Source organism: Cnephaeus nilssonii (genome assembly GCF_951640355.1).
Source record: "Cnephaeus nilssonii genome assembly, chromosome: 14".
Classification (NCBI taxonomy): Eukaryota; Metazoa; Chordata; class Mammalia; order Chiroptera; family Vespertilionidae; genus Cnephaeus; species Cnephaeus nilssonii.
The window spans coordinates 668,049-690,288 of NC_137085.1; the positions used below are offsets into that span (position 1 = coordinate 668,049).

The 22,240-nt window shown below is 67.5% G+C and overlaps 4 protein-coding genes across 5 annotated transcripts; 2 read left to right on the top strand and 2 right to left on the bottom strand.

Annotated features, from left to right (window-relative positions):
• Window positions 1–405: 405 nt before the first annotated feature.
• TPRN (taperin) lies at window positions 406–7,892 on the bottom strand. The gene is made up of 4 exons (XM_079791206.1): window positions 6,042–7,892; window positions 1,176–1,416; window positions 976–1,082; window positions 406–886 (listed from the first exon to the last, which is right to left on the bottom strand). The coding sequence occupies exons 1-4, from the start codon at window positions 7,830–7,832 to the stop codon at window positions 824–826; spliced, it is 2,202 nt and encodes a 733-aa protein (XP_079647332.1). The 5' UTR covers window positions 7,833–7,892; the 3' UTR covers window positions 406–823.
• A 39-nt stretch (window positions 7,893–7,931) lies between these two features.
• Window positions 7,932–11,506, bottom strand: TMEM203 (transmembrane protein 203). Its single transcript, XM_079791213.1, has one exon. It carries the CDS (start codon window positions 11,503–11,505, stop codon window positions 11,095–11,097), a length of 411 nt encoding a protein of 136 aa, XP_079647339.1. The 5' UTR covers window position 11,506; the 3' UTR covers window positions 7,932–11,094.
• Window positions 11,507–11,723: 217 nt separating this feature from the next.
• Window positions 11,724–20,034, top strand: NDOR1 (NADPH dependent diflavin oxidoreductase 1; the record flags this gene model as incomplete). Of its 2 annotated transcripts, XM_079791204.1 has the most annotated exons (14): window positions 11,724–12,026; window positions 12,470–12,547; window positions 15,707–15,804; window positions 16,556–16,654; window positions 16,746–16,847; window positions 16,954–17,163; window positions 17,376–17,497; window positions 17,577–17,797; window positions 17,889–17,996; window positions 18,193–18,307; window positions 18,393–18,539; window positions 18,617–18,735; window positions 18,812–18,906; window positions 19,109–20,034. In XM_079791204.1, 14 exons carry the CDS (start codon window positions 11,724–11,726, stop codon window positions 19,251–19,253), a joined length of 1,962 nt encoding a protein of 653 aa, XP_079647330.1. In that variant the 3' UTR covers window positions 19,254–20,034. The 2 variants fall into 2 exon arrangements, with proteins under 2 accessions (XP_079647330.1, XP_079647331.1); XM_079791205.1 differs by lacking the exons at window positions 11,724–12,026; window positions 12,470–12,547 and having other exon boundaries at window positions 12,600–15,804; window positions 16,556–16,671.
• On the top strand, window positions 19,738–22,063 carry LOC307111111 (ring finger protein-like; the record flags this gene model as incomplete). The annotated part of the gene is made up of 3 exons (XM_079790794.1): window positions 19,738–19,785; window positions 19,890–21,376; window positions 21,592–22,063. The coding sequence occupies 2 exons, from the start codon at window positions 19,738–19,740 to the stop codon at window positions 21,114–21,116; spliced, it is 1,275 nt and encodes a 424-aa protein (XP_079646920.1). The 3' UTR covers window positions 21,117–21,376; window positions 21,592–22,063.
• Window positions 22,064–22,240: the final 177 nt, after the last annotated feature.

The window sequence follows — 22,240 nt, forward strand, 5'->3', positions numbered from 1 at the left end:
CTCCTCACCTCCCAGGATCCACTGGGTTCCCCTGCCAGCCGCTAGCACCAACCCCACGGGAGCTCCAAGGCTCCATCCCCTGCCCTGCCCTCGGTCCCTTCAGGGAAACCCCTTCATACCCAACATCCACAGCACCCACCCTGCCACATGCCGTCCAGGCCCCTGGGCACAGTCCCAGCCCGCTGTGCCAGTGCTGGTGGGAGGGGCTGCCCCAGGATGAGGCACGCACAGGGGGCCCCCCTCCTGGGCAAGGGGGTGCTGTGAGGGCAACAGGCTGTGGGGAGTGAGAAGCAGCACTGCGAGGTGTGGGGGTCCCCGCCCCCACCAGGCACAGAGGTCCAAACGGCCCCATCACACCCTACGTGGGCTCCTCCGCTGCCAGCACCTCCCGGGAGCCCTGCGCACCCTGCTCAGGCGAAGGACCGTGCGAGGAGGCGGCTGGTCCAGTGCGGTTTATTGAATCCATCAGAGGTAAGAACAGGCTTCCGTTCATCGCAAAGGAGGCTGAGCTCAGACACGGGGGTGCAGGGGGCTGAGGGGGCCTGTAGTCCTGCAGGGGACAGGCAGCTGAGTCAGTCCTTCACCCTGGACACACCCAGCCGTCACTGGGCATGGCTGCCAGCAGGACCCTGCCCCCAAATCACGGCTGCAGAGCGAGACCCCCAGGGAAGGAGTGGCCCCTGGTGGCCCAGGCTCAGGCCTGGAGCAGCAGCATGGTTCTGAGGCCCCAGGAATGGGGTGGGCTTTGGGGGAGCAGAGCTGGCAGGGCAGAAGGGGGTCTGCAGAATGAGGGTGGAGCCCGGCCATCCTGGTGGGACTGGCGTCAGAAATACAGGGCTGGCTCGCTGCGGAAGTCCGAAAGGTCGTTGTGGCTGGCGGGGGTGAGCTGAGGGGTAAGAAGGCGGTCAGTGGGGGGCACCCAGGCCTTAGGAACCGGCCTCCACCCAGTGCTGGGCACCCTCCTGCCCCACTCACCATGACCTCCTTCAGTGAGGGCTCCACTTCCCCCGGGGCCTGTGCCGGAGGCTGCTCCTGCCACTTGCTGAAGGCCATGGAGTGCTTGGGAGTGTAGCTGGACAGGCCTGCAGGCCAAGGGCACACGTGGACATGTGAACGCGCGGACACGCGGCCCAGGCTACCAACTGGGCTGTCCACCTGGACAGGCGGGCACTCACCTGAGCTGCCGTCTGGCAGGCGAGGGCTGTCGGGCGCCACGCTGTTCACGAAGGTGGCTCGGGGCAGGAATAGCGCAAAGGGCTTCTCCACCGCCCCGTTCAAGCCAGAGCCGTCCTCCTCCTCCTCGTCCTCCTCCGCCTCCTCGCCCTCGGCCTCCGCCTGGGCCTCCTGCACCAGGGAGCTCTCGGATGGGTACTCAAACGTGGTGTGCAGGCTCTTGTCATTGAAGGAGATCTTCATCTGGGGGCAGAAGGCACATCAGCCAGGGCCTGCGCCAGCCACCACGATGCCCGGCCACCGGGCCCTCCCGCTGGACCCAGTGCACCGTGACCCAGGGGCACAGTGGGGGCTGTCAGACCTGGGCTGGGCAGGACATGCCATCAGCCCTTCAGAGGCCGAGGGGGGGGCTGGCTCTCCTCAGAGAAGACCCTCCACCTGAACTCTGCAGGCCCCCAGGCCCCGGGTCACATCACCCCAAGTGACCCCCCCAGGGACCAGGCCCAGCCAGCACCCTCAGGGTCTCCAGAAGCCTCTGAGGCAGCTCAAAGGGTCAGAGGGAACCTCCTCCCACTTGCTGGCTCCGCACAGGAGCAGAGTCCAGGTCAGGCTGTGCTGGGCCCCACCTCCATGGGGCCCCACCTCCTCAGCTCCTAGAGAAGCTCCTGCTGTTGGCCGGGCCTCTCTCCAGAGCCGGTTCATCACGTCCAGCTTGCTGGGCACCTGGACGGTGCTGCCCACCCAACTCGGCAGTGACCACCACCGCTGGGCCAGGTCCCCGGGGCCGCATGAGGTGCAAAGCCAGGTGGCTGCCACAGGCCAGCACAGGAAAGCAGCCCCAAGGGCCGGCACCCCATTTTACAGACTGAGGAGGCGCCTGTCAAGGCTGTACCAAGTGCAGGGCCAGTGACCCTGTCCTCCCCGCTGCCTGCCGGCCCTCGTCCTCCCTGCCCCTTCAGACTCTAGAATTCACATCGGAGCTGAAAGCCCCCGGGCCTGCTGGGCAGGTGGGCCCGCCCGGCGGTAATGAATCCTCGGCCACGCGCCCGCAGCAGATGGAAGCAGCTCTGCTGGAGCTCGAAATATTAAACTCCCGGGCACAGGACACCAGCAGCCAGCTCAGGTTCCTCCTCCCCTGGAAGGAGCGGAGCCGTGGGGCCAGGGACAGCAGGACGGGAGGGGCCTCGGGACCCAGGCAGGACCACCAGCGTTCATGACCAGGGCACACACTCTGGCCGCTCCCCCCTCCTCCCTCGGAGCCCTGCTCAGCTGGCACCCCACCCGCCCACCCAGCTCCGGGCTCCCCACCTCAGCCCGGCTCACACAGACACCTGCTGGGCAAGTCCAGGCCTGGCCCACTGCCCCTCGCCCCAGCCACCCACAGGCACGGGGCAGGGGCAGGGGCAGCTGCCCGTCAGGCAGAGCCAGGAGCGAGATGGCTGCTGCTGTCCCTGGGAGCCAAGGGCAAGTCCTGGCACCGGGGTGATCAGCAGAGCCCACAGATGTCCACGGCCAGTCGGCTTGGGGATGGAGCCGCTAGCCCTCCGAGACAGATCCCCCAGGAGCCCCAGGCGGGATGGAGCTGTTAGGCCAGGGCTCCCCTCCCCCACAGCCCCACAGGGAACAGGGCTCCCAGTCACCCCCAGGAACATGGCATTGTCTCTGAAGACCCTGAGTCCTCCAGCCCATCCCCCAGCGGAAGACACAGGGAGAGCCAGTGCCAGGCCAGGCCGGATTAGCGTGCCCTCATTAGTCCACATGACTGGCTCCTAGCGAGAGACGGGGGCTGGGCGCATGCCTGCTCCGAGCCTGGCACAGGCTGGCTGGGTGGGGCGGGGCAGTGCTCACAGGCCCCTCCAGTCCCCAGGATCCTCACCAGCCCCCCCCACGGGGTGCCTGTCTTCAGGTCACAGGATGCCCCGTGACTCATACTGGGGGGCCGCCCCCAGACGCAGGCAGGCAGGAGGGCAGTGAGGGGCTGGCACTTGCACACACCCAGTCACTTGTCTCTGGGGACTTTGCCCGATGCGCAGCCAGCAGGTGGGTCCCGGCTCACCCCCCTGCCACTCTCACTGGGCCTTTGTGCCTCTGGCCCCGCCCACCCACGCAAGGCCACCCTGGAGTCTGGGCTGACTGGACTCAACCAGCCCCAGCTGGGATGAGGGCCCCACCCTCACTCTCCACACCTGTTGGCCCCCATCCCCCACCCAGCCCAAGCTCTGACCCCCCCAGGCAGACCCTCTGCGGGTGGGGCGGGGGTGGGGTGGGAAGGAAGCTGAGCAGAGCAGGGTCCAGACCTGCCCCCGGGGTCTGGGTTCTAGGGCGACCTTAGGGGGCACCTGCAGGAAGCTGGGGGGGGCGGGGACGACAGGGCAGATGAGAGGCGAAGCCAGGCACCTGGTATCCGCCCCACATGGTAGGAGGGTGCGGGCTCCACCCTGGCAGTGAGGTGGTGGCGGTGGTGCCTCGGGCCATGCCAGTGGATTGGGGGTTGGGGTGGTGGTCACCAGCTTGAGGGGAGGGCAGAGGACCAGCAGGCGAGGAGATGACGAGCGAAGAGGAGGAAAAGGAGCCTCAGACAGGCCGGAGCCTGGCGGCCCCTCACAAAGGGAGGCCCAGCGGGATCCCAAGGGAGGCGGGTGTGGAGCGCTCAGGGCAGCCCCACCCAGTGGCCTGGGGCCGGGCAGGGGTGAGGGATCAAGGCCGCAGCAGCACCCCTTGTCCCCCGGGAGAGCGATAGAGCATCTGTGATTCTGCAGAGATAACTAAGTGGGGACCTGTGCCCGCCAGGCAGGCCGCCCAGTGCACAGGCGGGCAGGGTGCCCCCCCCCACCCAGGGCACAGCACCCTCCAGGGAGGTGCCAGCCAGGGGCAGGCTCCCCGAACCTGCTGCCCCGACAGCCCCCTGGAGAGACCCCCCGAACCTGCCCTGGAAAAGGCACCACCACCTCCCTCCACTGCCCAGGGCAGCAGCCACTCGGGGGTCAGAGTGCGCGTGGTCAGCCCCAAGGTCCTCCGGGCCTGCAGCCCACCGTGTCCCCGGCAGGGATGAGGGAGCAGGGCAGTGGTCAAACCACAGGCTGCCTGGAGTGGTCGAGGTGAGGACAAGGCCAGTGGCCCAGGGCCTGGAGGGGCCCCCAGGGACCACAGACAGAAGAGACAGGGGCAGCCCAAGGCTGATGGGGTGCTCTAAAGGGCTGGGCAGCCCCACACCCCACCCCACCCACCCCACCCTCCATTTGTCTGGCCTTTCCCGGGCAGGGCAGCTGGTGCATCCCAGGCAGAAAGTTGCTGCCAGCAGGTTGCGCTGCTCTGGCCGGGCCCCAGCCAGGCCACTTGGTCATGCCAGGCATCCTCCATCTGGACCCAGGACCCCTCAGGATGGCCCGGAGCCCAGATTTGCTTCCTCTGATCACTTCTTCCTGCCCTGCTGGCCCTAGGCCCCGGCCCTGCCCTTCTCCACCCACGAGTGACCCCACAGCTCTGTACCCAGCTGGGGGTGGACTGAACAGGCTCGAGGCTGCAGCTTCCAGCCCCAGGAAGGAGCCAGGCTCCGCGCAGCTCTGGGGACAGGGCCCACCCCGTGAGCTCCATGACCTCACTGTCACCTGCAGAGCAGGAAGTGCTATCACTTCCAGTCTCGCCTCACGGGGAGTGGAGGTCAAGGGTCAGAAAGCAAAGAGGGAGGGGCAGACCAGGGCCTGTAAGTACGGGGTGGGGCTGGGGCCATGGCTACTGGGTGGATCCCAGGCAACTGGAAGGAGAAGAGCAGGGAGGGGAAGGGGAAGGGGAAGGGGGGGGGCAGATCATGGCCTGTGGCCCCAAAGACAAGGCGAGGCCGGGCCGGGCCGGGGCACTTGGGGAGCCAGCCGTGGCCGCCTGACCCAGCAGTGGGAGCTGGCCGGAGCGCAGATGCCCTCACCAGGGGAGGGGAGGCGGTGCCAAGGCCACGCCGAGGCAGGAAGTCCAAAGGAAGCAAACGGAGGAGGAGGTGGCATGTCCGGGCAACTGAGGCTGGAGCAGAGGTGGCCTCAGGGCCCTAGACCCCAGCAGCTAAGGGAGAGGCCGCCGGAGCCAGCACTGCGCCCGCGGTCCCCAGGAAGGGCATCTGCCCGCTCCTGCCAGAGGGTCACGGGAGCGGGCCTGGAATTCGCCTCCGGCCGATGCAGGCGATAGAGTGACCAGAAGAATCTGAGGAACGTAGTCCTGTGCCCAGAGGGTTCCAGGCCACCAGGCAGGGCAAGGCTAGGGAATGAGGCTCCCGCCCTGTACCTGGGTCTCTGCCCTCAGCCCCTCCCCCAACAAGGTGGGGTGTCCTCCTTTCCCCAGCATCACACCCCAGCTTCAAACTAAGCCTGGCACACGAGCTCCAGACACACTCTCACAAGACCAGGTCCGACTGCGCGTGGGCTGGGGTGCCTCCTGGGGAGCTGAGAGCCCCCTCAGCTGACCGGGAGGTAGGGTTCCACCCCCTCGCAAATCAGCCCCCTGCCACTTCCCACTGCCGCCCTGGCACTTGCTGCCTGAATCGGCGGGGAGTCCAGGCGGTCATGCCAGGGCCACCCCGCTGTTACCTGGTGGCCAGGTGGAGCCGCAGGCTCACACTTTCCTCCACACGCCCTCAGGGAGACGGCCCTGCCCAGCCAATTCCAGGCAAAGCCTCAAAGCCAACTGAGGCGCTGGCTGGGCCGCCCTCCACACCAGCCTTTCCAGGCCGAGTGGCGAGCGGTGCCCACAGCCCCTGGTTCACTGGGCTCTACGGGGCCCAGGTCAGGGACCCCCAGCCCCGGCTCTCCTCTGTCTCCATCGAAGCAGCCCCGGCCCAGGCCAGGGGTCCTCCTGGCTGGGGACCCTGACCCACCACGTACCTTCTTTCTCGAGGAGCCCGCCTTGGTGAGGCAGGACTTCTGCAGGGCCAGGTAGCCGCCGATCACCTCGATCTCGTGCACGGTGGGGTAGCGCTTCTTCAGCGCGGCCCCCAGGCCAGCAGGGAGCTCTGGCAGGCGGTCCCCCTCCACTTCCTCCGCCTCCAGGGGGCCCGGCTCCCCATTGGCCGGCAGGACCCCTGGCTTCCTCTTGGGCACCACCGTGAAGGTGTGGCCACCCTGGTGCAGGCGCTCCGATGGGTGGTACTGGGGAGGCACGCTGGCCCCCGAGCAGGGCAGTTTGGCTTCTTGGGGGACCTCATCCTCCGAGTCCACCTCATCGATGAAGGTGACGGGCAGCCCTGGCCTTCCAGGCTCCCCGCCATTCTTGGCCAAGCCGGAAACCCCGAAGCCCTGGGAAGGCTCGGCTTCGGCGGCAGCCGGGAGGGATGGGGGCGGCGAGGGTGGCCGCTGCCACCTAACAGCCTGGTCCACTAGGGCAGTGGCCGGCCTGGGGCAGGCCCCCTCCTGGGCCCTCCAGGGGCCCCTCTCTTGGGCAGGTGCACCATCAGCCCCAGACGCCAGCTGGGCTCCACGCTGCGGGCGCTGGGAGGCCCAGACAGCCTCGCCCTCTGGCAGCCTCCCCGGCTGCCTCCCTTGGGGCAGAGGCGCCCCGGTGGCCTTGCGCTTGGGGATGAACACGAAGGAGTTGCGGGAGTTCACACGGAGACTGGCCAGGGCCCGGGCCTGCAGGTCCCCCGCGGGAATCGTGTCCATGTCTGGCTTGGAGGCCGGCCGGATCTCGAAGGAGTCGTTGGCGCTGGTGGCCGAGGAGACCCGGTGGCGCTGGCTGGGAGTGGCACTGGCAGGGCTGGGCCTGGGCAAGGCCGGGGGCGAGGCTGGAGTGGCACTGGGGGTCCCGGGGCTGGGGGGCGGGTGGGCGGGAGGCTCCCCCGACTCCACCTTTGGCTTGTACTCGCCCGGCCCGGGGCCGGAGCCCGCGATGCCGTTGGCAGCGCCGGCCGGGGACTCCGGGGCCGCGGGCCCGTTGGGGAGCGGGCGAGCGCCCGCCCCGCGGTGCAGGCCCCGAGGGTGGACGGTGAACGAGTTGTTGCTGGTCTTCTGCAAGAAGTCGCTGCGCCGGGCGCCGGGCCCTGGGCCGCGCCGCTCGGGCTCCAAGCAGGCGGCGCGCTCGCCCACGCGCGGGGCGGCCGGGCGGAGGACAGGCTGCTGGGGCGGCGGCGGCGGCAGCGGGCGACTGCGCTCCGGGCTCCCGCGACGGCGCGGCGCGGCCGGCGGGTCGAACTTCTGGAGCAGGCGGCTGACGCGGCCGGGCGACGGCGGCGCCTCGTACACGAGCACCTCGGCGGCGCGGATGCGGGCAGCCAGGCCGGTGGCGGGGTCGGGAGCGGCGGGTGGGAAGCCGGGCACCGACTCGATGATGAGGATGTTGTCGGCCCGGATGGTCCGCACGCCCGGCACCCGGCGGTACAGCTCCAGGAGCTGCTGCACCGGCCGCGCCCCCGCCGCGCCCGCGCCCCCGCCGCGCCGCGCTCCGCGCCGCCGCTCCGACTCGAGCCGCATGAACGGGTTCTCGCACAGCGGGCCCAGGCTATCGGCCAGCACGAGCCGCTCGCCCGCCGGCTCTGCGGGTCCCGCCGCGTCCGCCCCGGTCCCCGGCGCCGAGCCCCCGGTCAGGGCCGCCAGCTTGGCCCGCTTCCGCTCCAGGATCTCCCGCTTCCAGGCGGGCATCCCGGCGCGGGGCCCCGGGCCCGGCCGCCCCAGGCCGGCCATGCTGCGGAGCGGCCGCCAAAGCCAGCGCGCGCTGGGAACTGCGGCAGCCGCCCGCCGGTAGCCCTCGCGCAGCGGCCACGCCCACTCCCGCGACCGCCGCCCATTGGGGAAGGCGCTCTGAGGCCCGCCCCACGCCCGGCAGCCCCACCTATGACAGGAAAGGATGGCTAGCCGAGCGGATTGGAGGACGCTCTCCCTGACCCCGCCTCCCCGAGGACCTCATTGGATAGCGTCCGCCGCCGCCGCCGGCTTCCATTGGGAAGGCCCCTTTGAACACGCCCCGGACACCTCGCGCTGCTCATTGGCGGCCCTCACTTCCGCCTCTGCGCCCCGCCCTGGATGCCCTGGGGGCGGAGCCTGGCGGGGGCGGGGTCCTGGCGGGCCGCGGTAGTTGGACCCCAGCGCCCAGTGTGGCGGGTGACCTTGGCCAGGCCAGGTGACTTCCTCTTGGAGCCAGCGCCCAACCCAGCCCGCCTACTCCCCCGCTGGGAGCGCAGTGGAGGGAGGACCCGCCCAGGACCGGTAGGCTACCCCGCTCCTGTGGGCGATGCTCAGGCTGGCCCATGCCTGCGCACCTGCGGCCCAGTCCCTGCGGGACTTAGCGGAGATGCCGATGCGGGGACCCCACCAGTGCTGAGGAATCGGTTTCTCAGGAACCCCTGGCTTTGCCGGGCCCCAGAACTTGATTGTGTTGCTCAGACAGGTGGGAGCTCTATCCCACACTTGGCCATGCAGGAGTATGGAAGCTGCGAGGAGGCACCAAAGCTGAAAGAGACTTCCTCACCGTACACAAGCAGGCCCAAGCTCTCTAAACCCAAAGAGCCACAAAAGCCAGGCCGTGTGTCCCGCCCCTTTACCTCCCCAAGCTACTACTGAACTTCCCTCATCCCGAGGCTGCTGGGTTCCCACCGGCCCTGAAGACACAGCTTCCCTGCCCTCGTGCCAGGAGAAAGCCGATTCCCCTATGGCTGCCCAGTGCCCACCACATTCCTTTAGGTCCACGGACTCAGGGGAGAAGGGGGAACTGGGGAGCACTGACACAGATGCCGCCCGCAGTCAGCAGTCACTCAGGCTTGACACTGCCTCCCACAGCACTCGTCTTTCAGGGAAGGAGCTCCGAGGCACCGGGGCAGGCTTCGGCCTGAGGGCCCTTCTCTGCTTCTGATGCCGCGGCGGTAAATTGCCTTTCCGAAGGGAAGTGAACCTTCTTATTCTCGTCACTTCTACAGCAACAGAACTCCCTAATTCTGAACTAACAAAATAAAACGGAGGAACAACAAAACAGGCAACCTAAAAATGACGTTAATCGGAAACTCACTCCAGCCCTAGGTGGTTTGGCTCAGTGGAAAGAGCGTTGGCCGGGGGACTGAAGGGTCCCGGGTTCAATTCCGGTCAAGGGCACGCACTTCGGCCGCCAGCTGGATCCCCTGCCTTGGTGGGGGCATGTGGGAAGGAAACCAATCGATGTGTCTCTCTCTCCCTAAAAATCAATGGAAAAATATCCGCAGGTGAGGATTAACAAACAAACAAGGAAACTCACTCCAAACGTTCAGCTTGTGTTTGGCTTTGGCACAAGTTACGCCATGCCTGGGTAGGAAACATTTTTGTAGCTGTGGTTCAGACCAGACCAGACCCGTCTCCATCCAGCTCAAGCATCTCAGTGGCCTCGCAGCACACGTACGCCCTCAGCAGACGGTCACAAAGCTGCTGCGCTAGAACGAGGGTCCACAAACCTGTTCCGTAAAAGGCCAGACAGGAAATATTCTAACCCACTGGTCCTCACCGGGGGCAGTGTTTTCTCCCAGGAGACCTGGTAATGTCTGGACACACTTGTGGGTGTCACAAATGAGAGATGCCACTGGCATCTAGAGAGGCAAGGCCGGGGATGCTGCTCCAGTCTCCACTGCTCAGGAGAGCCCTCCTGGCACAAAGAAGACCAGCAGTGCCGAAACGGAGACCCTGTACACGGCAGGCACATTGGTTCTTCTGTTTCCGCACCCCTCCCAAGATTAGGGTACAAAAACAGGCCTCAGGCCATAACCTGCTGGCCCCTGCTCTACAGTGTCAGCAAGGTCCACAAAGACCACACGCTGGCAGGATGCCAAGGCTCGGATGCCACACAAACTACTCACTAGGATCTCAACATGGCCCTACCCCATGTCTTCATGCGGCTCCCAAGGCAGGAAGTAGGAATTCTCTGAGGGACACCTTCCCCCTCCACCCATGAAGCTCCCGCAGGTTCCAGCCCTCCTACAACCTCAGCTCTGCCACCAACTACCGCGCACAGGCGGGAGCGTCTCGGCACCCATTTGATTTCACTCCCCCTGGGTCAGGCAACCACTGCGTTTCAGCAAAACATTCTATTTTATTTTTATCTCAGCAAATGTTCTCGTCCGGCACCTGACTGGTACCAAACCAAAGCCCTCAGGTCAACAAATGTGAGCTGAGACCATCTGCAAGCTTCCGGCTGGCAGGTCTCAAAGCCTCTGAGCATCCGAGCACCTCTTCCCCTTTCCGGCCCCTTAGTGAGGCCTACATCATCTCAGGTGCGCTAACAGTGCTGGCCACCAGGTGGCGGGAAAGTCCTCACACCGCAACCTGCTGGGACAGGAAGCCAAGCAGAGCCTTGAACGCAAAGTTCTTTTCGCAGGTGCCAGGGCTCCAGGCAGGGTCCTGATCATGCTTATTCGACACCTTCCTGGGTGCCTTGGCTGGAATGAAGAAAGGGCCATCTCTCCCCCGTGGCAGGGGAGGAGATACAAGCTGCTTTACACTTTTTAGAGCTCAGACATCTAAGGAAGTCTTGTCTGGGTGAATGGGACAAAGAGCTCTGAGGTCAGTGATGCCGGCCGACTTTGCAGCCGGGGCATAAAGGGTACTTTCCCAGGATCCATGAAAATACTGAGCCCGCTAGGACGTTTTGCTTATATGCCGTTTCCAGCTGCCAGAGGAGTTCAGGCCTGTCACGCTTGGGTCCTTCTCAAGATCTCAATTCAGATGCGCTATTCAAAGCATGAAATAACAGGAAATAGGTTTTAAGGATCAAGGCTGCTCTTTTCATCCCTGCTGAGGCAACAGTTTCAGACATGGCCGGCATAGAGAAAACTGAGCACTCTGCAGGGTACAAGTTGAAGTTGCTTTCAGACCCAGACTTCTCCTCCGGTGCGGTGGGAGACGGCGTCCTCACACTTCCGGGGTGGTCCTCAGCTTTGGGTCCAGCACTCTAGCTGAGGAGAGCTCCCTTTCCGGCCCCTCTGCGAGGCTAGTTGACCCGGCAGGCGCGGATCATGAGCAGCTGCAGGAGAATGAAGACGGGAGACGTGATGAGGCCGAACCAGAGCTCCCGAGTCTGCTCCACCAGCTTCTGGCACAACAACATCTCGAACACGAACTTGAGGCTGAGAACCGTGAGGATCCAGAAGAGGCGGAGCACGGCCAGCCGCTTCTCTCCGTCCTGGAAGAGACGCACCGACACGATGGTGGTGAAGTAGGTGCTGAGCCCGTCAGCGGCGAAGAAGGGCACGAACACGTTCCACCAGGAGAGGCCGGGGGCCAGGCCGTCCACGCGCAGCGCCAGCAGCACGGAGAACACCAGCAGGGCCAGCAGGTGCACGAAGATCTCGAAGGTGGCGAAGCCCAGCCACTGCACCAGCTCCCGGAGCGAGAAGAGCATCGCGCCGGCGGAGCGCGGGCCCGGGCCCCACCGAGCGCCTCAGCCGCCGGGCCGCGCCTCTTCTCCCCACGGGCCTCGCCCGGCGCCCGCCGCCGCGAACGACCGGCAACGAGCGGCCCGCCTGCCCCGTTCCTCGGCCCCGGCGCGCCGCCGATCCCCCGACCCCAGCCCGGGACCCAGCACAGGCCGCCAGCGGACGCCCGGCTCGCACGGACGCCATGCCCCGCTGGACGCAGCCCCAGCGCGTCACTTCCGGGCGACGCCGGAAGCCGGAAGTCAGAGTCGTTCCCGGCCGCCAGGGCTCTCAGGGCAACTTGCGGGTCGTGTTCCCGGGCGCAGGGGTCCCCGGACGCCCTCACGCCGCCCTCCCCCCACACACACACCCGATGCCGAGCCCACGGCTCCTGGTGCTGTTCGGCAGCCAGACGGGCACGGCCGAGGATGTGGCGGAGCGGCTGGGCCGCGAGGCCCGGCGTCGGCGTCTTGATTGCCGGGTGCAAGCCCTGGATTCCTACCCGGTGGTGAGGGCTCCCTGGGCCTCGGCGGGGAGACCGGGCTGCCTGGGCGCCGGCCCCCCGAGCCCTCGGCCCCTGGGCGCCGCGTTTGGTCTGAGAGGACCCTCCTCTTATGGAGGATTTGGGGGGCGGGAAAGCGTGGGAACAGCGGCGTGTGGAGGAGGGGCGGGGGAGCCCGAGGGAGAAGGGAGGCCGGCGGCCCGCGGGTCTCCCTGAGTCCCCGTGCCCTGCCACCAGGGCACGATCAGGGCTAGGAATTGAGCTGTGAAGCCAGTGACCACATGTCCACCCTCACGGGCCAAGCACAAAGCAGAAGCACCAGGTTTAACGGGCAGGGACGTGCCAGGAAGTACGTGCCGCCGGGGAAAGAGCCAGATGGAGTGGGAGCAGCAGGGAGGGATGCCTGGTCAGTACAGCCCGAGGCCTTACACGTGTGTCTTTTTGTTGAGGTGAATCTGATTAACGAGCCCCTGGTGGTGTTTGTTTGTGCAACTACAGGCCAAGGAGACCCCCCTGACAACATGAAGGTAAGGCTGCTGGAGGCGGCTGCTTGTGCTCTGGGCAGAAGATCCCTGCCCTGGACCCTCACCTCCTTGTCAGTGCCCTGGGGGCGGGGGCGGGGTGGGGAGCCTGAGAAGCACAGTGAGTCCTTGCCCTTTGGCAATGCTGCGGGCGTCGGCAGCTGTGGATGTGAGAGGAGCTGGGGGTTCTGGTTTCCTCCCAAATAAACTCTTCCCAGGGCACCATGGTTCCCTCTCCTGCTGTTCCGGGGCGTGTATGACTCTCGTCTGGGTCTTATGTGTATTTCAAAACTGTTGGACTTTCCAGGAACATCCTCAATTCTTTAACCATCATTCGGGCACACGTCATAGTTCAAGCATGATCCAGGGCTAGGAACTGAGCTGTGAAGCCAGTGGCCACGTGTCTGCCCTCACGGAGCCACCAGAAAGCAGAAGCAGCGGGTTTCACAGGCAGTGCCAGTGCCAGGAAGTGCATGCCCCTGGGGAGCGTGCCAGGTGATGTGGTTGTAGGCGAAGTCCCGAGGATAAAGGGGGGCTACCCAGGCCCCAGCAGAGAGCGAGCAGCCCTGGTCCGGGAAGAGCGAAGAGCGGCTCAGGACGACAGAGCCGAGGCACGTGTTGGGGGAGGAGGGAGCGGAGTGAGGAAGCGAGGCCGTCTGAGGAGCCTGCTGAGGCAGGGGGCCTTGACGTGAAGGGCTATGGGCCTCACCGGGTGACTGTCACATTTACGTTCTAGCGAAACCACCGCTTGTCTGGGGTGGGGGGGCAGGCTGTCGGAGAGCAAGGACAGTGCGGGGGTGGGGGTACCCAGCGCAGGCAAGAGACTAAAAGTGGATGCGTCCCCGGGACGTTAAGGAAGACTCGACAGAACACAGAATCAAACGGATTTCAAAGATGAGAAAGAAGGTGGTAGGATCAAGACAGGGCTTCAGGCTCAGGTACCAGGATGGATGGTCGTCGCACGCAGGGAAATAAACCAGCGAGGGCCCCGTGCCTGGGACTGTCCAGGAGGAGATGGGAGGTGGCTCTGGAGCTTCAACCAGGGTCCCGGGTGGAGGCAGGTGTTGGAGAGGCCACAGTAGGAAGCTGAGGAAGGAAGCTCCCGCCTCCCGCCCCCCAGGACAGGCCGTGGCAGCCAGAAGAGGGAATGCAGCGTCTCCACGCCCCAGGGCGGGAGGTGCCTTCAGAGGAAGGTGTCTGCTGGAGCTGCAGTAAATGAAGTGAGATAAGGCTGGAGGCATCCGTGGGGCTTATCTGCGAAGAGACTGGTGACCTTGGGGGAGAGGCTGGATAAGAGGGTCACAGGCAACTAACGAGGGGGAGGGACTCTTTTAGGAATGTCTACTTTAACCCAGAAGGGCTTGTGGCTGTGCGTGGGGCTGAGGGTTTAAAGGAAAGGAATTTATAAGATGGGAGAGACCCGGCCAGTGGACATGCTGGTGAGGACAATGGCTGAAGACTAAAGAACAAGATGGGGTGGGGATGATGTGGGAGACTCGGGGTCTCCAGGACCCCAGCACAGGGTCTCCTCAGACAGGAGAGAAGGCAGGTTGGCGGGGATCAAAGGCAGGAGGTGAAGTGTGGGAGACGCAGGGCCCAGACCGGAGGGGTGGGTGCCCTCCATCAGCCCGCTGGGCGGTCAGGGCAGAGGCGCAGGCTCAGTGTCGGAAGCCAAGAGCACGAGGGTGATGAGCCCGCTGGGACGAGGGTGGGTGAGGCAGGCCCAGTGCAGGGCTCTGCAACCCCCACGGAGGGGGCCCCCCCAACCACAGCAGGGACTGGAGGCAGGGGCATGGCTCCTGCCGAGAACCAGGCGCAGCGAGCAGCTGTGTGCTACACAGGAAGACGCCAGCCTCCGCGCCCCGTCTGAGCACGCCGTGGCCAGGTGTGCACCAGGCACGGGAGACGCACGCGCGCTCAGAAATAATACCAGGGAGATTGAAAAGACAAAGTTGAGACGTTCTTCCAAACGGAACAGAATATAAGAGCGATGTTAGAACTCAGTTCGTTCCAGGATCCTCGGAATGAGAAGGTAGGGGGGAGGCGTCAGGGAGCGTTACACCCTGTCCCAGGCTGGGGACAGGCCTCCGGCCTCAGGCCCTCGAGTGCCAGGAAGGGCCCACGGGGCGCGCGAGGCCCCCTGACCAGCGCACGTCCTCGTGGGGGTCAGCTGTGGGGACAGCAGGGCTGAGGGACACCAGCTCCTCAGCAGTGACACCCCCTCCCCCTGCTCAGAACAAAGCTCAGGTTGGGGGGGGGGAGGGGGCGGGGGGATTTCAACCCAAACTCTCCCAGTGGCCGGTCAGGGTGGGGAGAAGGCAGTGGAGCGTGCTCCAGCCTCGGCGACAAGAGGGTCACCTCCCCTGGATCTCACAGGAAGTGCGCCGGGAGGAACCCACGCCTCACCTTGGAGGCTGCGCAGGCAGGGTCCCCCTGGGGCCCAGGCCGCCAAGTCCCTGAGAAGGGGGGGTGGGGGGCGGCGGTCCAGGGCCAGCAGGCAAAGCTGTGCCTCAACAGGGCCAGGGTCGGTCCGCCCCTCCCACCCCACCCCACCCCCGTGGCCTCAGGTGGGGGAGCGTGACACAGAAGGGGGCGGATGTGAAGCCTGGACCAGGCAGAGGTCCGTGTGGCGGGCTGGGTCAGCACAGGGAGGTGCTGGCAGGCTGAGCCTCAGAGGCAGCTCTGCAGACCCTGGTCCTCGCCCTCACAGCTCCCGCACGGCTCAGCCACCAGGAGGGGCCCCGGAGGAAGGAAGGTGCTGCCCAGGGGGGCGGGGTGAGGGCGGGCTCAGCCCAGAGCTGCGCTGTGGAGGCCCAGGCCCCCCAGAGGGACCCGGGGACGTGGGACTCTTGGTGTGAAGAGACGAGAAGTCTCCCAGGGAGGAGCGGGCCCTCCCTCCAACCTGGGGAGAGTTGGGGGTCAGCTGCAGTGCCCGCCCAGTGAGGCCTGGCGGCCCTCCCTCTGTGCCAGCCTCCCCCCACCCCCCACGCCCCAGCAGTGGCTCTGGGGCAGCCTTCCTCTTCCGAATGCCTCGCCTTCGTGATGGAACGGAAGGCGGTCTGTTAGCAGCTGGGGCAGGAGAGCGGGCCTGGGAAGGCCGGACCAGCCCTCCCGCCCGCCCTGGGCTGGGGTGGAGCAGGCCCCTGACTCGGGTCTTTGGGGCAGAGCTTCTGGAGGTTCCTGTTCCGGAAGAACCTGCCGTCCACCGCCCTCTGCCAGGTGGACTTCGCCGTCGTGGGCCTCGGGGACTCCTCCTACGCCAAGTGAGTGGGGCGCCAGGCTGCGGGCCGGTGGGCTGTCCTCGGGGCTGGCGAGGTGTCCTGGGGGAGGGACAGGCGCCCCAGCCTCCAGGGCTCCCACCAGGCTGGGCCCTCGCCCCACCGGGGCTCCCCAGTGGGTGCCTTTGTGGGTGAGCAGGGTACAAACAGGGGCCAGGCCCAGCACCCCAGGGGACTTCCCGGCTGACGCCAGCCAGCGCCAGGTGTTCACAGGACAGCACAGCTCTCGCCCCACTTTTATAGAAACGTGCCGTGAGGTGTTCGGCCTGTTTCAAACCGGGCAGAGGCCCGCACGGGGGTGGGCAGTGGGTGCAAAGGGCCCAGGCCCAGGAGCCCCGTGGCCACCACTTCCCCTCCATTTCCCTCCGTGTCCTCACGACACACCTGGGTCCTAGCAGAGGGCCGTGGCTGCACGTGACATTAGGTCACGGGTGTCGGAACCCTAACCGTCCAGCAGGGTCAGGGCTGAGGGGGCCCACGCCTCAAAGTCGGGCCCCGTGCGAGGAGGGCACGCTCACTGGAGGGAAGGAGAGAACAGGTGACTGACCCTGTGCTTACAGCGTTCCCGGGACGGCTCCTTCCAGGAGCTGCGCTGGCCAGACGACCCTGGGAGATGGGGAGACATGGGGCTGCCCTCTGCCCTCTGCCCTCTGCCCTCTGCCCTCTGCCCTGCAGGGCTGGCTGGGCCGCTTCCTCACCTCCCGCCCGGCACCCAGCAGCCTCCCTCTCTGCACAGGTTCAACTTTGTGGCCAAGAAGCTGCACCGGCGGCTGCTGCAGCTGGGGGGCGCCGCGCTGCTGCCGGTCTGCCTGGGCGACGACCAGCACGAGCTGGGGTGAGTGTGGAGCTGGGGTGAGTGGCGGGAGGGAGCGAGCGCCTCCGGCCCAGCCCTGAGCAGCGCCCTCACAGCGCCCTGCCATCTCCAGGCCTGATGGCGCCATCGACCCCTGGCTGCACTCACTGTGGGAGAAGGTGCTGGGGCTGCACCCCGTGCCCCCTGGCCTCGGCGTGATCCCCCCTGGAGTCCCGTGAGTGTGGGCCTTGGTTCGGGGCCCGCGGGTGCACCAGAGCGGCCTGGCCACCGCCTCGCCGTGGCCTCCTGGGCCTGCGGGTCTGACGGGCACCCCTCCACAGCTTGCCTTCCAAGTTCACCCTGCAGTTCCTTCAGGAGGCCCCTGGGCCGTGCCCCTCGGAGCAGCACGCGGCCCAGGCAGACCCCCCGATCCCCCCTTCAGAGCTGCGGCCCTTCCTGGCGCGCATGGTCACCAACCAGCGGGTCACCGGCCCCACCCACTTCCAGGACGTGCGTCTCATTGAGTTCGACATCGCGGACTCAGGCATCAGGTAAGGAGTCCGTCCCGGGCACCCGGGGGGCAGGCCATGGTGAGGGGCCATGGTCCTCTCCCAGAGCCTCGGCAGCAGGCGGCAGCCCGGCGGCAGGCGGGCACCTCAGTCCCAGGGCCCAGCCCTCCCTGGACACCGGCCTTCATCTTCTTTGGCCGCCTCCGCCCCCGAGTCCCTAGCTCCAGCCCACGCCCTCCATGGCTTCCCACCAGCTTTGTGGCCGGCGATGTGGTGCTGATCCAGCCCGAGAACACGGCCCGGCACGTCCAGCTCTTCTGCCAGGTGCTGGGCCTGGACCCTGACCAGCACTTCACGCTGCAGCCGCGGGAGCCAAGTGAGTGCGGGCCGGCTGCCACCCTCACTCCCACCCTCGCCCAAGTCCCTGGCCCCACCACCTCCTCTCCCTGCTTCAGATGTCGCCTGCCCCGAGCGGCTGCCCCAGCCCTGCTCCGTGCGGCACCTCGTGTCCCGGCACCTGGACATCGCCCGCGTGCCGCGGCGCTCCTTCTTCGAGCTCCTGGCCTGCCTGTCCCCCGACGCGCTGGAGCGGGAGAAGCTGCTGGAGTTCAGCTCGGCCGCCGGCCAGGAGGCCCTGCACGAATACTGCAACCGGCCCCGCAGGACCACCCTGGAGGTGCGGGCGGCAGGCGTGGGGGCCGTGGCAGCCTGGGCCGGAGCCACCCGTGGCCGCTGGCTGCCGCCCTGCTGAGGCCGTGTCTGTGCAGGTGCTGTGTGACTTCCCGCACACGGCGGCGGCCATCCCCCCGGACTACCTGTTGGACCTCATCCCCCCAATCCGGCCGCGTGCCTTCTCCATCGCCTCCTCTCTGCTGGTGAGCGTCCGCTGGGGCTGGGCATCTGGGGCTGGGGGGCATGCCGGCTAGCCATGTGGGCAGGTGCCCACCATCCCATCCCCCAGGCTCACCCTTCGAGGCTAGGTTCTTATGGTGGGCAGGTGCCACCATCCCGCCCCGACCCTCCCACCCCCACCAACACGCCCCCCCATCCTACCCCCACCCTCTCCCCCAGGCTCACCCCACCAGGCTGCAGGTGCTCGTGGCCGTGGTGCAGTACCAGACTCGCCTCAAGGAGCCCCGCCGGGGCCTCTGCTCCTCTTGGCTGGCGTCCCTGGATCCTGGGCAAGGTGATCTCTGCTCTCCAGCAGGTAGGGGTTAGGGCTAGGGCCCTGGCCCTCCAGGCCTCTTCATGCCACCTTCCTCCTGCCGTAGGCCCTGTCCGGGTGCCGCTGTGGGTGAGGCCTGGGGGCCTGAGCTTCCCACAAGTACCAGACACGCCTGTGATCATGGTGGGGCCTGGCACTGGCGTGGCCCCCTTCCGAGCAGCCGTCCAGGAGCGCGTGGCCCAGGGCCAGACAGGTGAGTGAACGGGCAGGGCGAGGCGGGCCGGCTGCGGCTGCGGCAAGTCCAGGCTCGAGGCCCCTACGCCTCCCCAGGGAACCTCCTGTTCTTCGGCTGCCGCTGGCGGGACCAGGACTTCTACTGGGAGGCCGAGTGGAGGGAGCTGGAGAAGAGGGGCTGCCTGACCCTGGTCACAGCCTTCTCCCGGGAGCAGGTGGGTGTGCGTGGAGGGAGGGGGCAGGGCGGGGCGGGGCTGGGGTGCGCTCACCCACCCATCCGGCGTCCGGCAGGAGCGGAAGGTGTACGTGCAGCACCGGCTCCGGGAGCAAGGGCCGCTGGTGTGGGAGCTGCTGGACTGCCACGGCGCCTGCTTCTACCTGGCAGGGTGAGCCGGGGGCGGGGGGAGCCCGGGGGCAGGGGGAGCCCGGGGGGGAGTGGGGGGGGCAGGGTGAGCCGGGGGCGGGGGGAGCCCGGGGGCGGGGAGCCCGGGGGGGGAGCCGGGGGGCAGGGGGAGCCGGGGGGCGGGGGGAGCCTGGGTGTGGGGCCGGGCACCAGGCAGCACTGAGCCCGGGCTGCCTGTCTCCCAGCAACGCCAAGCACATGCCAGCAGAGGTGTCTGAAGCCCTGGAATCTGTCTTCCGGGAGGAGGGTGGGCTCTCGGGCCCTGAGGCAGCCGCCTACCTGGCCCAGCTGCAGCGAACCCTGCGCTTTCAGACCGAGACGTGGGCCTGAGGAGCTGCCTGCCCGCCGGGCCCCTCAGGCTGGCCCTGCCTGACCCAGGAGGGCGACGGCCGGCTCCCCGGTGCGGCCGCCTGCGTCCGGGGCCTTCACTCAGCTGCCCCGTCCCTGGCTCCAGCTGGCCTTCCCCACTGGCCCCAAGTTAGGTCCTGCTCGGTGACCCAGGAAGGCACCCTAGCCTGATGGGCATCCGGGAGCTCCCCAGACACCAGATTCCAAACAGCACAGGAACCTGGGGGTGCAGGGTTCCTGGGAGGGCCGAGGTCCCCCTCCTCTGCCTGGAGGCACGCCAGCCCCCAGGTTCCCGGGCTGTGGGACTAGGTCACCATCCTTGCCTGGCTGCAGGAAGACTCAGCAATAAACGCCGGGCTCAGGTGCTGCTTCTGACCTGTTTGTTCTCATGCTGTTTCGATGCCTCAGGTGGGGGTGGGCCCACAGCTCCTGGGACGGGGACAGTGCCCCTGGCAGGGACACGGCCATGGCTCATCACCGTGGCTGGAACACTTTGGTGTCTGATTCTCGCCTGGTGGGTGTGGCTGTTGGCCCACCTTGTACAAGCTCTGCCCTGGCTCTGACGAGGCGGGGCAGTCTGGAGAGGACCCCAAAAGGGTGTGGGGAGTGCCCGGCTAGGCGGTTAAGGACCATTCCTTCAGCCCAGGGAGCAGCAGCCTAAGGCCCAGGAGGAAGGGGGTGTGGCCTGAGCCAGGAGGGGCGGGCAGGCGCTGTCACCACCTGGGATGGGCCTTCCGGGCCGAGGACATTCCTGTTGGGGCAGTTGGGCCGGCCGGCCTCCCCACACTGCGGGCCTGGGCCCATCGTCAGTCAGGTGCTGACACGGGTCAGTGGTGGCTGTGCCGGGCTCGGGCGGACCCAGTGGGGCAGCCTGTGTGGGCCCAGGAGCGGCTGAAGCTGGCACCGTGCGGAGGCCCCAGGGAGTTCACTTCCCGTCGGGGCGAGGAGCCCGAGGAGGCAGTGGCTGCTGCAAGGTCAGTGCCAGACGCTGCCCCGGCCCGAGGGCCAGTGACCTTCACAGCCCCACCACCCACTGCCGCCCTGGGGTCCCGGTCCCCCCATCCTGACTCCTGCCCCGGGGCCCCTACTCATGGCCCCGCTGACCTTAGCTCGGGGCTCCCCAGTCTGCCTTCAGCCTGCCCGGGTCCTGAGCACCTGGACCCACTGTGCCAAGTGCCGGCCGAGGAAAGGTTGGACGGCCAGGCCCTTGGGAACCCTGGGGGTGCCAGGTCTCCGGACAGCGAGCCCCTGCTGGGGACCACAGCAGCAGCGCCCCCCTGGGCTGGGCCCACAGGGGAGGAAGAGGAGGAGGAGGAGTGCCCCATCTGCACAGAGCCCTACGGGCCTGCTGGGCACCGCCTGGCCCTGCTGAACTGTGGCCACGGCCTGTGCTCGGGCTGCTTGCACCAGCTGCTGGGCTCGGCCCCCAGCGCCGACCTGGGCCGTGTGCGCTGCCCGCTCTGTCGCCAGAAGACGCCCATGCTGGAGTGGGAGATCTGCCGGCTGCAGGAGGAGCTGCTGCAGGCCGACGGGCCCCCGCGACCCCCGAGCCCAGTGCCCCCTGCACCGCCCCGCCGGGGCCCGGGGCCCTGGGCCTCCCTGGAGCACCGCTACCGACTGCGCTTCCTGGCGGGGCCCGTGGGCGTCCAGGGCTGCCTGCCCTTCCTGCCCTGCCCGCCCTGCCTGGGCGCCCGGCTCTGGGCGCTGCGGGAACGGGGGCCCTGCGCCCGCCGCCTGGTGCTGCTGGGCCTGCTGGGCCTCGAGCTGCTGGGGCTGCTGCTCGTCTTCACGCCACTCATGCTGCTGGGTCTGCTCTTCATGCTGCTGGACCGCGCCGGCCGCTGAGCGGCCACGAGTGGGGCCTGTGCCTCTGCCCCGCACCCCGCCTGAGGCGCCGACGGGCCACGTCCTGCGGGCCTGGTGCGCAGGGCCTCGCCGGGAGGAGCACCTTGCCCTGAGCCTGGTGACCAAGGCTGACCGGGCCTCGCCTTCAATCGAGACCCAAGCCTGGGCCCAGGCTCACCCAGGAGCCTGTGTGCAGCCCCTGACTCCAGACCACTGCTGTCCAGACAGTGGCCCGCGGCGCCCAAGGACAGGGCTGGAAGGTTCGTGGCCAGGGCCCCAAGCTCCCCTCGGGGACAGGCACCGCCCTGCCGGCCTCCCCCACCGCACCCGGCGTGGCTGAGAGGCCCAGAGGACACAGTGACCAGCGGCCTGGCAGTGCGTCCATTCCTTGGAGGGTGGGGCCCGGGCAGGGGCGGCCGGCCTCCCCACCCTCTCCTGCCGCGTCCCAGATCAGGGCCCATGTGTGTCCCTGAAGGTCGGGGCAGCCGAGAGGAGAGGCCCGTGCTCTGCAGACTCAGCCCACGAAGGGCCTCCTCGCCAGCCAGCTCGGGAGCCAGGGGGCGCCAGGAGGGGCCAGGGCGGGCACATGCCCCTGAGCTACAAGGGACAGAGGCCAGCCCGGCCTTGGTGCTGGAGGGCGGAGCCGAGCCCCCGCCTGCGGCAGCCCGTGTCATCGAGCCGGGGCCTTCACCTGAAGGACGGACCCAGCCGGTCCCGGCACCGCCTCACGGGCTGGCGACGTGCTGTGTGCTGTGCCGGCCCAGGAGACGCGTCTCAATAAACAGCAGCAGCCGCTGGAACCACTGCTCCAGTGCCGTCCTCCCTGTGCCCTTGTCCCGTCCAGCGGCCCTGCTCCGCCCGCCCCGCGTCCTTCCCAGATCCAGGTCGTGCCAGGGCCAGACAGGAGGCTCCTAGGCCCTTGTTCCCTCCACCGTCTTGGCCAGAAGTGCCGACCCCAGTCAGACTGACCCAGAGCCCTTCCCACACGACCTCAGAGGGTCAGGCGGTCCCCCACCCAGCCACCCCATGTCCGGTGGCTCCTGCCCCCTCGGGTCCTCTCTGCCCAGCTGGGCCCATTCTGCACATCCCTGCTTGGCGCACGCAGGCAGCTGGCTCTGCACACA

Bases quoted from the DNA above. Each gene is read 5' to 3' on its own strand.
- TPRN (XM_079791206.1), bottom strand. From the start codon at position 7,832: ATGGCCGGCCTGGGGCGGCCGGGCCCGGGGCCCCGCGCCGGGATGCCC. The intron at 1,417-6,041 runs GTACGTGGTGGG...TTCTGCCCCCAG, and splicing joins CGGGCTCCTCGAGAAAGAAG to ATGAAGATCTCCTTCAATGA. The intron at 887-975 runs GTGAGTGGGGCA...CTTACCCCTCAG, and splicing joins CCTCACTGAAGGAGGTCATG to CTCACCCCCGCCAGCCACAA.
- TMEM203 (XM_079791213.1), bottom strand. From the start codon at position 11,505: ATGCTCTTCTCGCTCCGGGAGCTGGTGCAGTGGCTGGGCTTCGCCACC.